Raw genomic sequence first — 22476 nt, 5'->3', positions numbered from 1 at the left:
GGCTGTCCCCCGCGACCTACATAATAACTGGGCAGGAAAAAAAAGGACCCGCCGTAGCAGAGGGATGGCGGAGTGGGCGGCACAGAAGTTAAGTAAGGAGGCGGAGGAGCGGGTTGCAAGAAATGTCAGCGGGAGACAATACCAAAAGTTCTTTTTGGTAAAATAACTTTCGTTTTTTTCTCCCTCTGCAATTTCAAATTCGCCCAATTCATGGTAAACCATGATGGGCTGAGGGTCCATCATATCACTTGAGGCAGGGCACATACCTCCGAGGCAAGTGCTTAACTCACAGAACTCTCTCCCTTTCTGGTGTGGGAAGCTGGACTTTTTCAAAAAAATGAAACAATAATATTACATATTTGCTATTGGACCATCTTAAAAAATCTTTTGTTTTTTGGAACGAACATACTTACTAAATCATTCGTCAAGAAGAAAATATGCCAGACATCCTGTTGTTGTGCCATGTCATGCGTGGACAGTTTGTCACATCTTCGTTTCTTTCTGTGCGTTCTGGTATATTATAAATGCACAAGTGAAAGTGCTAGTACACAATGGGGGTCATTACAAGCTTGGAGGTAGCCATGCTGCTATTAACGACATGGCTACCCCCTTACCGGCTACCGGGTCCCTCGAATGAGGAATTACCGGGCCATTCCAACATTGGAGGACCCGGTAATTCCTCATTCAAGGAACCCGGACCCGGTACATCCCCATTTCCATTCGAGCCCCCATAGGGCTCAATGGGAATGGTGAGGGTGCTAACAACGGGCCCGTTAATAACGGGCCTTTTGTTAGCACCCTGGTCTGCTCGCGGGACCCGATAAGGATGCCTGGTTTTACCAGGTGGCCTTAGCAGGTCTCGTGAGCTGAACTCGTAATTAGGCGGTAAGGGGTTGACGGCTCTGACACATTTACCGGCACCGTTAACCCCTTACCGCCTAACTCGTAATGAACCCCAATGACTAAAGTAGATGAGAGACATAGGGGTCCTCATTCCGAGTTTGGAGGTAGCCATGGCGCTATTTGCGCCATGGCTCCCTCCAAAACCGGGTCTGGCACCGTTCTGGTTGAATTGAGACTTACCGGGTCATTCCGACCCTGGAGGACGCGGTAAGTCCCCATTCAACCAACGATTCCCCATTCCCATTTGAGCCCCCATAGAGCTCAATGGGAATGGGGAAGGCGCTAATAACGGGCCCACGAATAGGAGGCCCGTTATTAGCGCCCTGGTTCCTTAGCGGGACCCGTAAAGGACGTGTGGTCAGACCACATGTCCTTTACGGTTCCCGCTAAGGGACCTCGGAATTGGGCGATAATGGATTGCCGGCACTGGTCTCCTTACCGGTGCCCGGTCTCCCTTACCAGCCAACTAAGAATGACCCCCAGGGACTCATTACAACCCTTGCGCTCCCGTAATGAAGGGGGCCGGTACGGGACCGGCCCCCTTCATTACGGGAGCGCTGATTACGAGGTTCCCTTTTCGGGACCCTGTAAGGATGCCTGATAAAACCAGGCGTCCTTTCCGGGTCCCGCGAGGGGAAGAGGGAGGTAATAACGGTGCAGTTGTTATGTGCCCATTATTACCTCCCTCCCCATTCCCATTGAGCTCTACAGGGGCTCAAATGGGAATGGGGAATGGTTCCTGCAAGGAGGAATTACCGGGTCCTCCTATGTCGGAATGACCCGGTAAATCCTCATTGCAGGAACCCGGTAATGGAGCTCGGTTAGGAGGCAGCCATTGTACTAATAGCACCATGGCTACCCCCCAACTCGTAATGAGGCCCATAATGTGATCCCTTTGTCAATACCATTAAAAGCATTTTCCTAACTCCTGTACATGAACAGTGAAGTAATTTAATTGTTGTATTACAAAAACTCAATCTGAAAATGAAGATTGCCCCACTATCATGTTAAAACAGAAACAATTATCTGGAGAAAATTCACAGAGATTGTCTGCTCCAAAATTAAGACGCTTACGCCGGCGTTTCCTTTGAAATCATACAGATTTCCCACAAAGCAGCATGTTATAATAGCATTTAGTGTTTCATGCATTGTTTTTTATAAAACAGGTTTGACATCTTTCTGGTTTCTGTCGACATTAAATTGAGTGCTTCCAAGATGCACACTTTTAAAACTGCTACTAACTTCCTTCTTAACCGGGGTTGCAATTGCAAGAAGTTTGACAGAGTTATCTTTAAAATTGTATTGGTTTTTGATCAGGTTTTGTTCTTGTGCAAACTCTGATGAAATGTTGTTCCACAGTGCTTGTTATTGCACTACGAGGTCTCCATTGAGTGTGTTTTTACCTAAAGGTGACATGTTCCATTTTCATGTTGCGAAAGGACCTCAGTGTTCGGCTTAGGATGTAGTACTTGTGGCAAAGGTTGGAGCGGTTTACAGACTTTAAAGTTTGATGTGTTTCCACAGTGGAAGACATTTTAGGGATGTAGAGACTGAGAAATGTGGTCTTATTTGCGATGGTCAAATGTGAAATGTGTGCTTGGCTGCCCTATTCTGTATTCTGTAAAAAACAAGGGGGGTTCTGGGAATCCCTCTGCCGGCCATTTGTCCCGGTTACAAGAGCCTTACCCAGATTCTTTAGTTCACTATCTTTCACAGAGGAGAAATATCCAAAGCATCTCTGTCTTTGTCCTGCCCTGCCCTGGGGCAGTCCAGCACCGAAATGCTAAGCAATTCTCCTCTGAACAAGAGTACCAAGAGCAACCCCAGACACATATTTCGGTCTGGTTGTACCTCATCAGTAGGGTGCAGCTGTGCCTCTCTAAGAATAGTGAGCAAGGGGTCTACGTCTGGTTTCCCCTAGTAATTTAGGGTAAGACCCAAAGTTACTTACATTATGCAAAAAACAAGGGGGGTCCTGGGAGTCCCTTTGCGGGACATTTGTCACGGTTACGAGAGCCTTACCCAGGTTCTTTAGCTCGCTATCTTTCACAAAGAAGAAATATCCAAAACCTATCAGTCTTTGTCCTGCCCTGTGGCAGTCCAGCACCATAATGCTAGGCAATTCTCCACTGAACAAGAGTACTAACAGCAACCACAGACACGTGTGCCCTATTCTGTACCAGATGCTTTTGTTTGATGAGCTGTTTGGGAAGGCTTCCATACAGGGCATTGCAGTGGTCTAGTTTGCTCAGAATAAGGGTCTGCATTAGTTGTGTCTTAGGTTTGCAGCAAATAGTGGGGGAATATTCTTTATGGTTTGGAGTCCAATGTGTGATTTTTGGTGAGCGTCACAAATTTTAAGATGTCAAATGTGATTCTCAGGTGTTTGGCAGTTTCAGAGAGAACCCAGATTATTTGGGAATGTGAAGGGAATTTGCTAAATTGGGTTGTTGTCTAGGCTTAGGATCCTAGTTTTATCAGCAATGGAGCAGTTTATTTCAACTATGTTTGGGTGGCTAAGAGGCACTCAGAGATTTTACAGGCAATTTGCGAATTACTGCGTAGCATAAGAGTGTGGCAGGAAAATTGGTACTGCCTGGTTACCAACCCATTTCATGTTGTGATGGATTTTGAATCATTTGGCAGGCAATCTATTAAGCTTAGGCTGGGTATGGGTATTTTACAGGTTGCAAAGGTAACAAGTGATCAGTATCAGGACAGTTCAGTGGATTGTCAAAGTTGTCCAGGTATTCCGTTAACTATATAGCATTTTGTATTTCTATGCCGTTGTTTTGCAGATCTCGCAAACACTATTTCAATAAATACCATAAACACATTAAAATTATTATTATTATGGTATTTATTGAGCGCAGACCTAAGCAACAGAGCCCTATACTGAGGTGTACAACAGTAAAGCTACATAGCAGAGTGCTTTTCAGAGGTAACAACAGTACAGATGCATAAAAGAGCACTTTTTTAGAAAAAACAGAACAGATGTACAGCGGGGGTAGGATACAGAGGGGCACAGAGGAGGGGTACAGCTGTAGCAGGTGGCAGGGAGCAGAGGCGTGGGCGACGTCTATCGAGTCAGGTGGCGCAAGAGGCGACATGATGGCTTAAGTGCTGAGGATGAGACACTCCTTGAAGAGGTGGGTCTTTTATTTTTTTCGGAATTGTAGGAGTGTTGGGGCGAGTCTGATTCTGATGGGGAAGAGGTTCCATAGTCTTGGGATGTAGGCAGAGAAGGCTTGTTTTCTGGTAATTTCCTTTCTGAAGCAGCAGATTTCAAGTCTGCATCTGTCCTGGATTTTGGTGGTGTGCTGTCCGCTGGAGACGCTGAGTTTCTTCGCTGGGTGACTTATGGGTGACTTCCTTACAGATGATGCAGCAAGACTTGAAGGTGTTTCGTGCATGCAGTGGGATCAGGTCTTTGGGTGAAGTTGGTAATTAAAATTCGCAATGGGGCTCATAGAAGTGTAACAGATCCATAGGGGAATGGGGGATCCTTGTGGGAAACCACATTGTACTGTTGTGGTCTCAGAAAGGAATTAGTCAATTTGCAGATGGGTAGTGCTTTGTTGATTTATAGACGACAGTCCTTCAAGTCCCCTTACTCCAGTTCCTTGGTTGTTTTGCTGCCTGTCTAGTAGGGTTTCATATTGAATCATATCATGCGGTCCTGACAGGTTTAAGAGGATCAGAATCTCATTGCTGTGTGTCCAAAATATTTAGGATATCCTCCTTTATGTTCAGCAGGGTGGTCTCCGTGTTCCAGTTGGGTCGGATGCCTGATTGTCTGTCATGGAGGAAGTTGGAGATTTCACTCTGCTCTTGGAGTTGGGAGGACACTAAACTCACCAGGACATTTGCTAAGAAGGAGATTTTGGCTATGGGTCGATAGTTCAACAAAGTCTCATGCTCACTAATGCTTTTCTTGAAGAGCGGTCAGATTATAGCCTTCGTTAGGTGTCACTTCAGATTGCAGTTATGCATTACAGATGCTGGGGTGAGGATTTGTCCCTCGACTAGTCAATCCTTGCACGGGTGCTTATCATTGCCATTTAAATCTCCCAGTATTATAATTGTATTGTTTCTATTTTGTAGGATGCTAATGTGTTCCATCTAGTTTTCCAGGAACTGTAAGTTGAGGGTCTGTAAATGGTCAGTATGAAAATCTTTTTGTAGGATTCATTTGCATTTATTTGAGGCATGCTTAAAGGAAGGGTATTGTGTTGTGAATAGGGTAGTACATTTCCCTATGGTTTGGAAAGTGTGGCTACACCCCACTCACTTTGTTTCCCCTAATCTTTGTAATCAGATTATACCCAGACAGCCAGAGGGTGTCCACTATTGTGCTATAGTTGCTAAAGAACCATGTTTCTGATGTCCCTAGTGCATCTATACTATATTCTGTGATCATGTTACAGATGTTAGCTGCGTTTTTGTTCACTGATCTGGTGTTGATGGTTCCTATTTTTGGATTCTCTGTCCTATTATTGACTATTAGTACCCGTCGAGAGGGGTGTGGTGGTCTCCAAGCCAGTAAGGAGGCTCAGAACGGGGTCTTGACCACATGGTACAGACGGCTCTCTGAGACTCGTAGGAGTGGGAGGACGCAATCTTCCCTCGCTGAGAATCAAATAAGTGTGCTCTCCCTCACATTCCTTTACCTTTCCCCCAGACCCATTCCCCTTTTCCACATACCCAATCCCCGCTCAACCCCGCCCCACTTACCTTGCGCTTCCTTGTTCCTTGCTGGCACCAGTAACAGCAGTGCTCGCGGCATGTCTCTGACTCCCAAACGACCGCCATGGAAAGGGAAAAGGGGCTATGTGTAGTTCCATTCTCCCGATCCATGGCGGCCATCTTTTTGTATTTTTTTCTCGAGTTGAGAAACGGTTAACATGCTGTTTCTAATATCGAGAAAAATACACTATTAGTCCTCCCATACAACGTGCTGGGGTACTAAAGCAATATGGCCCTCGCAGGGGGCATTACTGGGGCAGGTAATTCCCCTGGCTATTGTTAAAACCCTCGCTTTGCTGTGGCTTCTAACTGGCCAGGGGCATTACCTGGCCCGATAACGTCCCCCCCCTGCTCAGGTAATATTGCTTAATGGTGTTTTTTCCAATACAGTCTGGGGCTCTTTTTTGCCTCATTTTATGGTATGTCCTCAAAGCCACCCTTAGGTAATTTGGTAATTGTCTGCAAAGGTTGTGTTGTAATCAGATGGAAGCAGTCCTCAGTTGTTACATGGCTATTATGGTCATGGCTATGTACTTACTCAGTGCAAGGCTTTTGTGGCCCACCTGCTTTAACCCTTACTACTTTGCTCATTAGTGGCAAAACAGGTGCAACTATGTTAGTGAGGCATGCCTCTGTATTGATTAGTATCATATACATCTCTATAATTTGGGTGGTAGGGAGTTGGTTGCAAGCAACGACAGGAGGGAAACAAATTTCTTAACAACTGAGCTCTCGCTTGAGTGTACATTATATCGCTAATGGATGTGTTCATGGTGAGTTTGTAAATCTGTGGTATGGGATGGTTAGTGATACGTTCCCATCCTTGCAATAGGGTTTCAGCTAGAGTTGTTTTTAGACCACTTAAGCCATCTCTCTGTGGGGAGGATTGTGTCAGTTGCAATCTGTTTAGATGTGTCTTGTTGATAAGCGTCTCCAATAGTGTGTTCCTGGTGGAAGAAGAGCCTGTGGGTTCCTATTTAATAGGAGTTCTGATGCTCATTAGAATTAACTTTGAGGTTCTACTGCCCTGGGAGAATATTTGGGTGCTGGCGCTCATTTGGATAGAAGGGGTGTTGCTGAGGGTCTTGTGTAGAAAGTTATTGGCCCTTCTAGGAGTCACCTCAGGGACACTGTCTCACCCAGCTGTACACGGTATGGTCAGCTTTAAAAAAAAAAGGGATACAAGTATCCATGTGCAGCTTAAGCCACAAAATGCATGATCATTGTTTACATTGAAGCAAAGAATAGACGGACGGTCACGTGTGTCTACGTACATTCCTAGTATGTCTGCGTGCGGGCACATACAATAATCGTACACTAGCAGGCAGATGTACATTAGGCAATGGCCCACCTTTCAGGTTACCAGTCTTAGGAATATAGTGTTGGGGCACTATGGAGGTTCTTGATCACAAAATGACAAAATTACTGGATAGGTATAAGGGCAGGTAGGAAATGACTTAATTTGAAGGGCGAGACTGGTGAAGAAGCAAAGAGGTGTTTCCATTTGCCATCCTGCCTTCCAGCGGTGGGAGGTGAATTTCTTCTTTGGTGGTGTAAATACTTCCCATGAATAGGTGTGAACACCCATGCTTAGCTAGGGCGCCCAAACCAAGTAAGGGGCGTTGAGTTGAATTTCTCCTCAGAAATTCTTTTTAAATAATGGATTAAAATGGTGCATTTTACAGCCCCCTTTTTTGAAAAAGTGGGTAAAAAGCTATACAACGTACAACTGGTTTTGTGGGGTGACACGTGAAAATAACCAATAGATGCCAGATACATAATAGTAAACAGAAGCATTTTCAAATTCATTTTCTTGATGCCTTTGCACAAACTATATTCCAGTATAACACAACATTTTAATGCTGCTTGTGCCAATATATGCTAGTATTCTGACAAACGAACATACTCATGTTGGTTTTGCCCAAAATGCCAGTTATGCTACTGTAAGAAAATGGACATTCTTGTTGTGCCAATATAGGGCAGTATGTAAACATAAGACCACTCAGCTGGCTTTGCCAATATTGTCAGTAATGTTTCCATAGCACTGCATGAAAACATGTCCATTCTGGCTGTGCTAACATAGGCCATTATCCCAATGTATGAACACTCACATTGGCTTTGCCCATAATGCCATTAATAATGCATGCCACTGTATGCCAACATGTCCATACTGGCTGTGCCATTATAGGGCAGAAACCCCATTTGGAACATTCACATTTCCTATGTCCATAATACTAGTAATATTTCCATGCCACTGTGTAAAAGCATGTTCATGTAGGCTCTGCCACTATAGGCCAGCACCTCCACTTAAGAATGCTCACTTTGACTTTTCCCACAATCGCAGTAATATTGCCTTGGCAGTGTATGAAAACAGGTCCACTGAGGATTTTCTACTATAGGCCGTTAGCCGAAGTAAGAACGCTCACTATGACTATGCCCATTCTGCCAGGGCCTGGGTCCAAAATACCTTCAGCTATCCCACCGCAAATACCTCACCTCTCAAGCTCTTTGCTCCTCTACCTCCAACTCCCTCAGGGCCAGTCGTTTTTCAAAGAAACAAGCTGGGGGTAGATCTCTGTCTTTGGCTGGGGCCTCAGTCTGGAACAACCTCCCTGCCACTCTAAAACTTGAGGAGAACCATCTCCGGTTCCGGAAGCATCTCAAGACCTTCCTCTTTTCTTCTGCCTTCGCTCCCCCTCTCCTCTGCTGATCTGTTCTCTCTTGGCACTGCGCACCTGGCCACCCTCTGTCCTCCGGGCCCAGGTACCTGCTCACCCTGCCACCCTCCCGCACTGCCTCCGGGCCACCCCTTGCACTGGTGTCTGTATCTGTACCCATACAGACCCCCTTTTTCTTCCTGCACTTATCAGACCTACCCTGTCTGCTGCCTTAAACTTAGCACTTGCAAATTGCTGGCTGCACTAAAACTGTTTGTTGCCTTCATTATTTATTTATTGTTATTGATCTCCAATGCACTTGCACATTCTCAATGTCACTGGGCCTAGTAAGATTGCTGTTTTGTTCTCCCCTGATCCCCTCCCTCACCTTGTCGCGCTCTGAAACACTTGTGTACAAGCGCGATAGAAATAAAATATCAATATCAATCTTGTCATTGCAATGCCACTATATAAACACACATTAAGGAAGGCTGTTCCAACGTTGGCCAGTATTCCTACGAAGAATGCTTAAATAGTTTTTGCCCATAATGTCAGTAATATTGCCTTGCTAAACCATCTCCATGCTGGTGTGTTCCTGTGACCAGTGCATCCCCACATCAGCCCTGCACCCGCTCTGCTCTTCACTATCCCCCAGCGCCTCTTACACAGACTCAATCTTACTCAATCCTTCATTCACGCACTCATCACAAATACATACATGCGTGCTTGCACGTGCAAATCAACACACACGCTAGCATGCAAATAATCAGACACACATGCTCACATCACACTTTCACACACTGTTCCAACGCTTGCACATAAACATTCCCGTATGAGTTGGGCCAGTACTGGCAGTGATATTTTCCCCTAAGGACTCCATTCAGGCATATACTGCCTGTACGCAGGTCAGAGGTCAGGCACCTCCTTTCTTCACTCTTTCTCCCTGATCCAAATCAGGCTGGAGAAGGGGCAGCATTCTGACCCTGCCCCAGCGTGAGAGAGGTGGGGTGAGGGAGTAAAAATGCATTTTGTTTCCCTGGAAGGGTTGGATTTCCAGTGCCCAATCAGGGAACTAAATACCATAATGTCAGGCAAGGTCGTCCCAATATCTTTCATAGTGGCACATGAAGCAGTGACCTGTCAGTCACGGCCTCCATCCCTGGCCCACATACAGCGCTTGCATTTTCAAAGAATCTAAACACTTTTAGATCCCTTACAAATGCAACAACTACATGCAAATTCATTTTTATTTTTTTAATTATTTTTGCTAGGTTAATTTTGCTAGATTAATTTCCAGGTCCTGAAAATTAGGGGTGAGGCCACCTGTCTGTCAGCGGCATTCGACACATTCGACCACTCCATCCTGTTAACCAGCCTCGCCCCGTTGGGCATATCGGGCCAAGTACTGGCCCGGTTCACTTAATTCCTGGCATATCGGACACAGACACAGTTGTGGAGTCCCTCAAGGCTCCTCTTTGTCTCCTATTCTGTTTAATATCTACATCTGGTCCCTTGTTTGTTTGATAAGCTCCTTCGGCATCAGATGCTACTCGTTCGCTGACGACACCCAGATCCTGATCCATCTAGACCTTGACCGGACTGAGGTGTCGTCGCACCTCCAGGAGTGTATGTCTGCCATGGGTGAGTGGATGAACTTCAATTGGCTTAAACTGAATGGAAACAAAACTGAGGTCATGGTGGTGGGTTGCCCCCCTGATCCCACTCACTGGGTGTCCTTTTTCTGTCCATCATTCCTGGGCTCTCTCCCGGTACCGGTTGATAAGGTTAAAAATCTTGGAGTAATTCTATCTGCTTCACTATCAATGAATAAGCAAGTTACTGCAGTTTGTCAAGCCGGTCACTTTCAGTTGAAGATCTTAAGGAAAGTGTTACCCATGATTCCTACCCCACTACGTCCACCAGTGGTGACAGCTATGGTTTTATCATGCCTAGATTACTGCAACTCCCAGTATTTGGCTCAACCTAAAGGATTGACTAAGCGATTGCAACGGGTGCAGAACCTAGCTGCACGTGTCGCTACTGGCACCCTCTATGGTGCTCATATTTCCATTGTGCTTCGAGCCCTTCATTGGCTTCCAGTGTCCCAACGGGTCGACTTTAAAGCTCTCTGCATAGTCCATCGTGCCCTCCACGATCAGGGCGCTGAATATCTCCAAGCTAAGTTTACCCGTTATTATCCTAAGTGTATCTTACGCTCTGCCTCGGCCAACCATTTGGTTGTTCCTATCTATAAACAGGTACGAGTGGGAGGCCGTGCCTTTTCCATGGCTGCTGCCATCCTATGGAGTGATCTCCCCCTTTTCATCAGGAAAATCACTTACTTTTTAGCGTTCAGGAAGGCCGTGAAAACCCACCTTTTCTAGGCTTGTTGCTCGCAGCTTATTTTGTCTCCCTCTTCTAGCGCCAAGAGGCCTCTGGACGACCGTGCGCTCTATAAGTATTGTTAACATAATATAACATAACATAACATAACGTGGTGCATTTCTACCCAATCAGGGTTCGGATGGGTTCTACATGAACCAGGTGTCTTCTGGGTGCCTTGATGGTTTTGAGGCAGTTTTTTCTTCTGGGTGCAGAGGCCAGCAATGTTTTTAAAATACAGTGAAAAGCACAGGGCTTTAGGCAACCAAACTGCACACAGCCTTAAGGGACCAAAATCCAACTGAAGATTAGAATACTGGGATCATGTTTATGGGGGACACAGAAAAGGTATAGAAAATACTATGGGTACTTCCCACCTTTTTCGATATCGGGGAAAGGGGCCTTTATCGTGAGGGGAAGAGACAATATAACTAAAGACAAAAAAGGATACAGGCTACCCCTCCCTTTTCCAAAAATTCAATAATCTTAAACTATGCCATGTGCTATAGTTAGAGAATACACTGCACACTACCAGAAATCTGTCAAAAAACAGTTTAATATTTCATCAAATGTTTTTATAAAACAGTTCATATTACACAAAAACGAACACCAAAGGTACCGTCCCTTTGTGAAATATCATGGACACCCCCTAGAATTTTTTTTATAAAAACGTTGTCACACTTTGGCACACTGTGGGTTGGCATACACAAGTGACACGTGTGTTTGATTGTTCTAGGTTGAACGTGTACCAAAACTAGTTTTGTTTAATGTTGTTGTGGTATAAAATATTGTCACTTTTGCATACTAACCCCACAGTGTGACAAAGTTTTTATTAAAAAAGTCTAGGTCCATCCATGATATTTGACAAAGGGACGGCACCGTTGGCGTCCGATTTTGTGTAATATGAACTGTTTTTTAAAAAAAGTTTGAAACAATATTATACGTTTTTTAATGGACTTCTGCTAGTGTGCAGTGGATTCTCTAACCATAGCACATAACATGGCTTAAGACTATTAAAATACGTGGAAAAGGGAGGGGTAGCTTGTATCCATTCTTGTCTTTGGAACAGAAAAGGACCACACAGGCGTCTCCCAATAGTCAGTGTACATGCATATGGAGAGAGAGAGACTCGCATTGCAATTCTCTGTATTGGATCGGTGGTGAAACAGGGCAGAAAGCCAACCCCTAAGACTTTGCATTTGCCTTTGCTGCCCTTAGCTGTGAGGCAAGGCGATCGGATGCCTGAGTGAGGGAGACATGTTCTTACCACATGGGCAGTCTGGCCCAAATAGGCCTCTGCCTGCCTCAAAGGCCAGGGTCAGGAGGAATTGGCATCATTGGCTCTGTATTAGCTCCAGACAGGAGGGTGGCTGACTTGAAAGATTGATTGGAAGGGTTCTACGTTGTTATATCAACCTCTGTTTATAAGTCTACATTTTGGCCGACTCAATTTGATTTACCTACTTTTGACCTTTTTTGTTTGTTACAGGGGGTCCCAACAATATCCCCCTTCCCACTCTAATCCTTCCCAATCCCTACCCCTACAAGTGTATATTTTCTCAATGGTGTCCGAGTTTCTCTCATAACCTAGGTTCTCCTCAAGTTCCTACTTCTACTGCTTAACACAATTCTGTCTTCAAGATTAAGTGCTTCAAATGTGGACTTCACCGTTGGTTTACATTTTTCATCTACACTTGCAGGATTCCCCTACAAATACTCCATAACACAGGATTCCCCTACAAATACTCCATAACAAGACCGGTTGCCTTATTCCTGAAATGAGTAAACCACAGAGAGACCACCCACCTCTTGTATCCATCACATCTACTGCACACTTTTTATACTCCACCAGGTGGGGCGCATTTGCAGTCGCACCAAATGCACCATCAGTTTCAAATAATTTGTAGTATCTGTTTCTAAGCAGACCACTCACTTAATTTGGCCCACTAGATGGCAAGGCCAAGACTTTCTTTAAAACGCATTCCCGGTTCTCCTTAAATTCTTAGCTTCCCAATGGCTCCAGATCTCATCACTGTAAGCTGAAGGAGATACCGAGTGCCCTATAAACTTCTCATGTTGATTTTATAGTTCTGCTAGCTGGGGTACCCGGTGCTGCCCGTGTCCTAATCAAGTGGTGTCTCATGTGGCTTGGAGGATGTTGCTCTTGTCCTCTTGTCAGCAAGTTTTGCTTCAGTTTGCTCTGGTGTCTCATGTGCCCTCGAGGATGTTGCTCTTGTCCTCATGTCAGCAAGTCTTGCTTCAGTTTGCTCTTGCATCTCATTTGCCCCAGAGAAAGTTGCTCTTGTCCTCTTGTCGGCAAGTCGTGCTTCTGTTTGTTGTTGTGTTTCAGAAGCTCTTGATATTGTTTTTCGCTTTGCATCAGATGGAGCTTTTCCAAGTGAAGTTTCTTTTTTTTGCGGCATGTTTCAATCAATGAATGGCTTTAGCACATTTGAGAAAATGTCCAAGAAAGATTGATTGATTGTGCTCTCTTCTCGTGAATGAACTTAAGTAAACTGTAACCTTGCCATTGCCCATATTTGGAGTGTGGTGATAAAAAAAATCATTCTTTTTTTTCATTCCCTTTAAACATTCTTTAATAAACAGTTTCAAACTGTATACAGTAGTAATACATTTTAAAAGAATAACCATCATATTGAACATTTTGCTTCAGACACTTCTCCAAACTTTGCCTCCTTCTAATACCTACTATAGTGAATCGGGGTGAGCATCAGTAAATGAGGGTGTCTACCGAGCACATTTTTTGCAACAAAACATAGACTACAACATTTGGGAGCAGTGGGTTCAACAGTGTGGATTTTTGTAGCCGGACAAACATACACACACAAATTTATTTTGCATATAAGATTTTTGCCTTCAGACATAGACTACGATCTTGCCCCAGACAAAAGATCAACCATGCACAATGTGGTAGACGTGGGTTCAACGGTGCGGATTTGTATAGCCGGACAAACATACACACATACATACATTCAGCTTTATATATAAAGATTTCCATTTGTTGTCCTAAATCTACATATAGCTTGGCTGCTTCGTGCCAAATTAGAGTTACTTTTCTCTGCTTGTGCTTTCCAAAACACTGCCATAAGTAACCAAATGTGCTCCCTTTCTCTATAGTGTTTTATTTTATCTAGTCTGTGTGGCACAGAGATTGTTTCAGATTACTCAACGTCTCTTGCCCATCACAGACTCTCAAAACGTAGTCTTAGCCATCACACAAGAGAGTTCAGACCTAAGATGTCTATCCAGGCTGTACCAGTTGACTTTCCCACTAAGGTAGAAGGAGCATGCTAAGTCCGTCATGCCAACATAAACAGAATCCTGGTTTCCAGTGCTGTTCTCAGCTTAGAGCAGCCTTGTGATCTCTTTTCCTCGGTCCCCTTACTAGTTTCCCAGTCCGTTCTTTGTCAGATGTAGACAACTTAAAGAGTTTGCCAGCAGACTGGTAATGTAACTGTGTTAACAAACCAAATAATCGTTTGATGCCCCTTACAGTATTCTATCCTCCGGTTGGGCCAGAGGGGGGAAGCTGGTGAAATAAAAAGAAAATGAGCCTGCCTCTCTATCCTGAAGGATATTTATTTTATTTTCTCTGTTACATCGAGGGGTTTCTCTCCCCGATGTCTTGGCCAGAGGCTTCAATGTGTGTCTATAGGGATAACATTGGCCTTGGAGCCATTGGGTTGTAAACATCTATCTGTCATTTGGACCGCAATCCAGATGCGGCAGACAGAGAGAGGTTAATGTTACCTTGATTATCTGGCGACAGGCACTTAAATGTGGATGCCATCATTGTAGTCTTCTATGATTATGGCAGTGTAAATTACTAAATCGTTACATCTAGAATATTAAATAAGTGTCAGCAAGAACCTATTGGAACCTAACAATTCTGGCAAAAGAGACCAGGGCTGCACAATTACCAGTACCACTGAGTGAGCTCTGGTGTTGAAGAAAATACAAAACTGATGACACTCTGTCTCAAGTGGACAGGGGGTCAAGAAAGAAGTAGAGCAAGATATTGAAAGCTGCAGAAAGGTCCAAGAGGACGACGAAAGAGATGTTCTCATAATCTACAGTAGCAAAGATGTCCTCTCTTTCCAGCGCTGGCTGCATCCTCTATGAAGGACAGAACCTAACCTGCCATGGCGCAGAAGGCAATGTTTATCTAGATGGTTTTGCAACTGGGAGAGAAGGACTTTCAACACAAACTTTGCTAAATTAATCTGGATGACAAAGAGGTGAATGTCAGCCAGTCCCTTGGTAAATAAACAAGGAGGGGTCTATGAAGACAATTGTTGGCATTTCTCAAGTAGCCTGGCAGAACCTGGGCTGATTGATATTTGTTTAACTTGTCATGGGCATGTGAGGAGACAGACATACGTAAACGTTGGGAAATGATGCAAGACTAAATGTACAGAAGGACGTGGGGTTCACTGAGTTGGTCCCTCTGGGGTGTTACATGATAAAGAAGCAGCGATTTGAAGGACACCATAGGTTACTGCCATGGGAGGGGAGATGTGGTCTCCACGTCCCATACTTTGTTGTCTGTAAGGCAGAAAACAAATAAAGCTTTTTAAGGCATGCTTTGCTAGTCCTCCCATGGTTTGGAGACATTGCAGTAGAATAGTATGGGGCACAATGACCGAGGCAGCAGACAGCACAAGTAGGGTGACAATGCCATTATCAGTGGTTCCTGGAAAATTGCCCGACTGTGAGCAGGTGAGACTTGGTTCCATGGTGGGAGAAGGGGAGAGGGGGAGAGGAGGACGCTTGATGAAAAATGCTCTAGGAGCCATTGTTTTTCCAAGTGGGTTGGATCGGTGCAGTGACTTCTTTCTCCAGTGTTTTAGACAGCCCTGGGTAGGATGCATGCAGGGAGTAATAATGAGCTCCTTATGGCCTAATGCAGCATTTTCAGCAGAGGGTGGTGAGGGACTGGGATATGAGTCAAAGGAAAAGGAGATGTTGAAAGGTGTCCTAGGTTGGGCCAGGAACTCTGAGTGGGCAACTGTAAGGGATTCCAGCTGGGATTGGCTGAGTCACTGGCTGGTCTGAGGGAAGAGAGTGCAAGGGGAGGATAGTTCATGTCTCCATCTGGGTGAAGCAGAATATTGCTGCAACCCTTCCACATGGGATATGACAATAATTAGTGATGGTGCAAAATGGTACAAAACAGAGGTTGCGCAGCACAATCAACATCTCTATGTGAGACAAGATGTTATGGTTAGCTTCAGGGGTTCAGAACAACAGCACTGTTACCTTGACAGAGGGCAGACCCCCAATTCAGTGTGAAGGATTGATGGAGAAAGGAAAGAGTAGGAATAACAGGCACTGTCACAAGGCCAGAGCTTGTGGATGCTCTGAATAAGAGACCGCATATGGGAGAGAGTAAGACGGGAAAGCAAGCAACAGAAATTGTGTTAAAGAAAATGTCATGTCTGGAAATCTGTATTACAGTCACATGGACTTCTCATGTGTTTTTGAATACGATCAAACTCAAAAAGCATGGGGAAAATAATCTCACTTACAACCAGTGCCCTATTTTAACAGAAGCAATACCATGGTGTTAATTGAAAAGCATGTTAAGGTTTTACATAAAAATCAAGCAAAGTAGTTACATCTCCCATCCTCTCTTTCTCCCACCTGCGAATTAGTGCTAACTCCTAGATTCTGATGGATAGTTCTAGGGTGTTTATTTTCAAAATGGTATAAAAACATTGTTTTTATTCTGTCAGGGTGCGAGCAGCTTACGCTAATGGAGTTCCCTCTCTCAGCCTCCATTGGGCTCCTTCCACACTAACCTAGGCGTCCCTAACCCCAGGTCGTCCAGCTAGTGATCGGCAGCACTTACTGGCTAAGACTAGCTGTAGATGAGGGCCTACAGGCAAAACGCCGTACCTATTTGGTTGCCTCTGCGGTCCTTCTAGGGGTGCCCTAAACTACCATTCCCCAAGTTTCTCAACAGGAAATGATGTTCTTGTGGCACCCTGGACGATTCTCTCATGAACATGTTCTCTTTCTCTCTCTTCTCCTTTCACAGCTCCGACAATTCTGCCTCACCCTCTTCTCTATTCTCACTCATCCGCTCCCTTCCATCCACACTCTGTAGCTCATTCATTCCCCCTTTACCCTTATATGTTGTTATCTTCCTGGTTCTACCTCCCACCCATCCGCTTCCATTGGTTCAAGCGCACGCCAGACTTTGTTAACCTACATGTAGCTATTCTTTTTCTCAGGGTGAGGTTACATAGGTGCAAAGCTTTAAAAAAAACTTTCGCCCTGTCCCCTTTTATATCTCTATTGGTAGGGTAGTAGCCAGGTGCTCAGGCTGCTTGTTTTCCTTGTGCCTTTCCTAATGTGCTGGTGAGTTTTGCTTCCTTTGTGGTTTGGGGAGGATTTCTGTGTCTCCCCTGCAGTCTCTTCTCACTTTTGGTTTGTTTACTGTTTCCTGACCATTCGCTTGTTGTCCATCTGGGGTTGGTAGGCTGGGTGTTGCGTGTGTCATCTCTGGTGAGAAAAATACCACTCCTTTCCATTTCTGTTTTTGATTCCAGTCCCCTGGTTCCGGTCCGGTTTTTTTTGTTGTACCCAGTTGCACTCTGGGAGTTGATATCTTCAACAAGAAAAAAGAGAATTCTGGCCTGAACAAGTACTGGGAGGCATCATGTGACAGAGGGTGGTACCCACATTAGCATTCAAGACACGTGAGGGGGTTTAAAGGTGTGCTCTGTCCACCAATTGACCCTCCCTACCTCTGGGACAGGGCTAGTTCTGGCTTTCACCTGTGTACTCCCCATGCCCCAGGTCTGGAGGGGTCCCTGTTCCACCCTAAAAGATCGAGTCCTGGGCCCTGTTACATAACATAGTGGGTTCCAAACGATTTGTGATATTGTGTGCTATGTGGCCCTCTGAAGAGCTATGTTTTTCATGTAGCATGCTATAAAACTCCTTACGTTAATAGACTTGCTAGTTATGTGCAAGATATAAACCCAGTTAAGCCACCAGCCAACATTAACCACTTTTGCTTGAGATTCTATGCTGATGCCCGAACATTGCAGCATATTATATATAAAATTCACATGAGAATATATCCTAATGGCTAACTCCTTGTTCTGCTTTCTTCATAGATCATACACAGAGACATTAAACCAGAAAACATATTGGTGTCCCAGTCTGGAGTAGTGAAATTATGTGACTTTGGTTTTGCAAGGGCGTTGGCCACTCCGGGTGAGGAGTACACAGAGTATGTTGCTACGAGGTGGTACAGAGCACCAGAACTGTTGGTCGGTGACATCAAGTATGGGAAGTACGTACTGCCAGATATTTCTTTTCATGTAATGAATATGGCTGGGCTTGTAACCCACCATAAAGGTATCTATGCATTTATGTATGTATGTATGTAGGGTTGTATGTGTCTTTGTACTGTGACGAGTCACCGTGCAGGGATAGGTCATGTGTTACGCCACACACAGTTAACCGACTGAATTTGCTAAAAGCAAGCTTCTGTGTTGTTGGTTTTACAGCTGCAGTTCAGGTGAGGCTTAATAAAAAAAGGACCTACATCTTTGCAACGGGTGTGCGGAGGGGGAGTGCTCAAGAAGGAGAGTGGGACGCTGCAGCAGAAAATCTTTGAAGACACAGGTGCACGTTAACAGGAGATGCTCTGCAGTTCAAGCATCTGGCACTCCAGTGAGAGGCAGTGTTAGATTATGTGAGACTGCAGGTAATGAGGTGGTTGTAAAAAAGCCAGAAGGATAACCCTTTGAGACGCTATTGCTGCGTCAAGTGAAGTTGTGAAGGAGAGCAACCTGGCATATTGCTTGGGATTCGAATGCGATTCTGTGAGACCTATGCAGCAAATATGCCGAGGAACAGATCGAGATGGTCGCTACTGAGCATTTAAGTGAGAGATGGCAAGGCCCATGTGCCGAATATCCCAGTAAAGCGCTGCAAAAGATGCTGCAAGCCTTGCACGCTGCTGGGAATAGCGGGCTAGCCCCTACTAAGCCCCCCTTGAGTCCTGTACCCTAAATAAATTACCTACAGTTGTTTATAGTGGATTGAACAGAAACAGGTCATTTTATTCAGAGTCAACTTACAGGCGACCACTTCCGGTCCTGGCAGCCTCTGCCCCCTTGTTTCCTGTCTCTCCTCCCGAAGAGTGGAGGCGGCCAGAGGGGCAGCCCACTATGCCCACTGCCCCTCTATCGCCCCCTCTGGGGGCTGGTACAGCTATTTATCACAGAGCTAGAACCAGAGACAGACCTTAGAGAGGGCTAAACCACCGGAATACCGGGAAGCCTATAGAGTTGAAAGCAGATAGAACACAACAACTCGGCATTCTGGGAACTGGAGGAGAAGTCACAGAGCATTCTGTAAGTGTGAAAGGAATTGCATGTGATAAGAAAGTGCTGCATTCCGGGAATTGAAGGCAAAGTAAGAAAGCATTCTGCGAATGAGAAAATGATTACCAAGAGAATGCCACATTTTGATAATTGGAGACAACGTTCCATGGCGTCCTGTAAATTGGAAATTCATTTCATATAAAAAGACAACGCTGAATTATAAGATTTGAAGGCAAAGTTCCAATGCGTTCTGAAAGAGATTGCTTATAATAATACTGCCCTGTATTCTGGGATTTGGAGGCAAAGTCACAAAGCGTACTGTGAAGAAGAAAGAAGCTATATACAAGTTAGCAATATATTCTGGGAACTGTAGTGAAGTACCCCGAGCATTCTGTGAATGATAACGAAATTACATGCAATACAGTTGCACTGCATACTGAGTACTGGGGTCAAAATCCAAAGCATTACATCATTGATATTAACAATTAGAAACCATAGCAGGAGTTATGGGAACTTATCAGATTTGTAAAACCCAGGAATCCCCGCTACGCTTGAGGTTCCTGGACAGAGTTTTAAAAGGTTAGAAAAACACCCCTCAGCCAGCGAGTAGTAGGAAGGAGGAAAACGTGCAACTCATATGCTGGTAACTCTGGGACATGGAGCAGATAAGTCAGATGATGCTGGAAAGGAAATAGCCCAATGAACTCACACTCAAGAGGAGTGGAGGGAAGAATAATACTGCAACTGCAAAGTTATATGAAGGTGCACAAGCAAGATGTAGCTCCTAAGGAGAAATAGGGCCTCATTATGAGTCAGCCGGTCCGGAAAGAACGGTGGTGGTAAAACCGCCACCACCGTTCTTTCCAGACCGGCTGATTGCGAGTCCTTCAGGCGGGAGGTGTCACTCCCGCCAGGTCTGACCTGGCGGGTTTAACACCACCCGCCTGCAGGCGGAAATGGAAACACTGGCTCCGTCATAGACGGAACCAGTGTTTCCATTGTCCCCATCCCCATGGAATCCTATGGGACTCCATGGGAATGGGGACTTACACAATTCCGCCTCTGGAATTCCCGGGTCACCGGGGTCGTAATGCCCCGGTAATTCTGGGAATCACAGAGGCGGAATGGTAATACGAGTCCGGCGGTAACCTGCCAGTTTTTCCAGCTCGGTTACCGCCGGACTCGTAATGAGGCCCATAGTCTTAAAACGCATTCATTCATGGGATCCCTGAACCTGACGAGAAATGAAACAGCCTATTTGAAAATAAATAGAGTTTGAATTCAACCCTATTTCAGTCATTTGAGTTTAATTAAAGCCATCTACCACAATACTTTTCTTGTCTATAGCACTTAGTGTTGCCATCAAGCCAATTCAAAGTGATGTAGAGGAAGAGGAGAAAGGAAATGGGGCAATGAATACATGTTTCAGAATGACCAAGACATAGGTAAAATATCTCCACTGAATTCTGGCTATCATGCAAGTTAATTATCGATATCCTGAAAACCTGGTTATATTTTATATGTGGGGGACCGACGAGGAGTGGAGTGACTGGTGATGACATCATTTGCAGCACTAACAGATGTAACATGACACAACCTAACAAATGGACATAGTATGGCAACCAATGACAATGATGCTAGAATCTGAGCATATGATGAACATGCCTGATAAAAGTCTTCATCAATGCTTGTTTTAAGTGCATAATGAGGTTTCCATACATCATACATCTTCCTATTTAACAGGCTAGAAAGGTACATGCTTTAGATGCCTTTTAAGGTGCCCGAGAGGTCCCTTTAGCATTATAGGGTTCCTCTATTGAATAATTGCCTGAATGAATAGTGTCACAGTTCACTCTCTGTGTATCTCTTGATTACCCTATGTTTCTACACAAGCAGCTGCTAGTTTTCCCAGCTATCCTTAAAAAGCATTCCCAGATTCTGCAAAACTAGGCCTAGATTCTCTGAAGAGACGTTTGGGATTCAGAGCGGCTAAACAGAGAGCCAATGCTTTTCTGGCTAATCTGTATGCAGTCTAATCGCATTTGGGTCCATCAACACTTTCCCCAGCAGGCCTTGCGTCATGCTGAAAATGGGCAGCCATGCTAACCGCATCTGCACACAAAGCAGAGGACCAATGCGTCTCATGGAAACCACAACAGAAACAGTGAGGGTTTTATGCAAAGCAGGGTCTCTTTTTATAAACGCCCTTACAGGGGAAACATTTTGAGTAACCTCAATAGATATTGCCTCTCGATGCGTGAGTTTTGAAAAGCAGGCCTTCTGAACCCTGGCCACTACTCTGACTGGCAAGAGAGCATTATTTTTCATTTGCCTTTTATTATCCCCTCTGCCCCCCAAGTAATTACAACAGTAAGGAATGGCTCCTCCCTAACATCTAGGTCCACACACTCTCCCCTCCCCGCCATACCTTGGACTGGGTGATCTAATCCCCACTGTTTCCTCCCCTGGTTGCTTGTAGATCCCTTGCTGCCCAATTGCCTGCCCTCTGTGATGAATCCTGCGGAGTCATCACCAAACCCCAGCCTAAAGTCTCCTCCCATGTGGCCAGGGGAAGGCAGCTGCTACCTGATCCTTACCATGGGGTGGTATCAGGGGGAGGAATCACATGGGAGGAGACAGCTATCTAGGGGAAATGGTGACACCACTAGGAGAGATGCTGTATTCATCTTCTTCTGAGGATGAAAGTGAAATCATTCCCAGATACCTAATGGCCTGCTATCAATGTACCACTCCCTCCAATATCAATGCCCAAAGAACCTGCCATGACAAGTCATCTAAACAGAACATAGTTGGTGCCTCTAGGGTTCAGGAAATAAAGGTGAATACTTTGAATTATCATAATTCTACCTCAATGAGAAATCCTCACTCTTATGTGGAATTACAAACTCTTTCCACTGCCTCACTCTAACAACTCTCAGTTCATAGAGCAGTCTGAATTAACTGAAAGTAACATGGAACAAGCTAATGTCACACATCCTTCTATGGACTTCAGTTCCCAAAATGCTAAAAGTACTAGGACGAGGATTAAGGGCTCAGAGGTAATGAGGACTCAGAATGCTGTTTATTCATAGGTGCGGTCTAGTTGCTGCCACTCAAGGCCCCTGAGCGGCAATTCCAACTGTGGAATGAAGGTAAAGCAGAGGAAGAAGGCGAAGGAGCATTGGAAGGCTGTGCAGGAGGCACAGCTGAGGAAGCCGAAGCCATCCACGGCGCAGGAGCAACCCCGGAAAGAAGCCCACCAGCAGAAGTCACCGTGAAGGGTGAGAGTGAGCAGAATTGCAGAGTACGTGCAGCGGGAAGTGGCATACTAAGAAGAAGCTCAGCTGAATGGGAGACCTGCTCCCAGAGCAAGGAAAGTCAAGTCAGTGAAGTAGCGGAAGATCAACAGAGCTGTCATCGCT

At 45.1% G+C, this 22476-nt stretch overlaps 1 protein-coding gene across 2 annotated transcripts in view; it reads left to right on the top strand.

The window, feature by feature from the left end:
• CDKL2 (cyclin dependent kinase like 2) overlaps positions 1-22476 on the top strand; it is a 510980-nt gene that overhangs the window by 320498 nt on the left and 168006 nt on the right. For both annotated transcript variants that reach the window (XM_069630571.1, XM_069630572.1), the window contains exon 4: positions 17837-18015. In XM_069630571.1, the coding sequence (XP_069486672.1) occupies positions 17837-18015 (179 nt within the window). The remainder of the gene's footprint in view (positions 1-17836; positions 18016-22476) is intronic.

Source organism: Ambystoma mexicanum, chromosome 6q, assembly GCF_040938575.1.
Source record: "Ambystoma mexicanum isolate Mex_15411 chromosome 6q, UKY_AmexF1_1, whole genome shotgun sequence".
NCBI lineage: Eukaryota > Metazoa > Chordata > Amphibia > Caudata > Ambystomatidae > Ambystoma > Ambystoma mexicanum.
The sequence above is the reverse complement of the archived record's forward strand: the minus strand, read 5'-3'. Positions and strand labels throughout refer to the sequence as shown.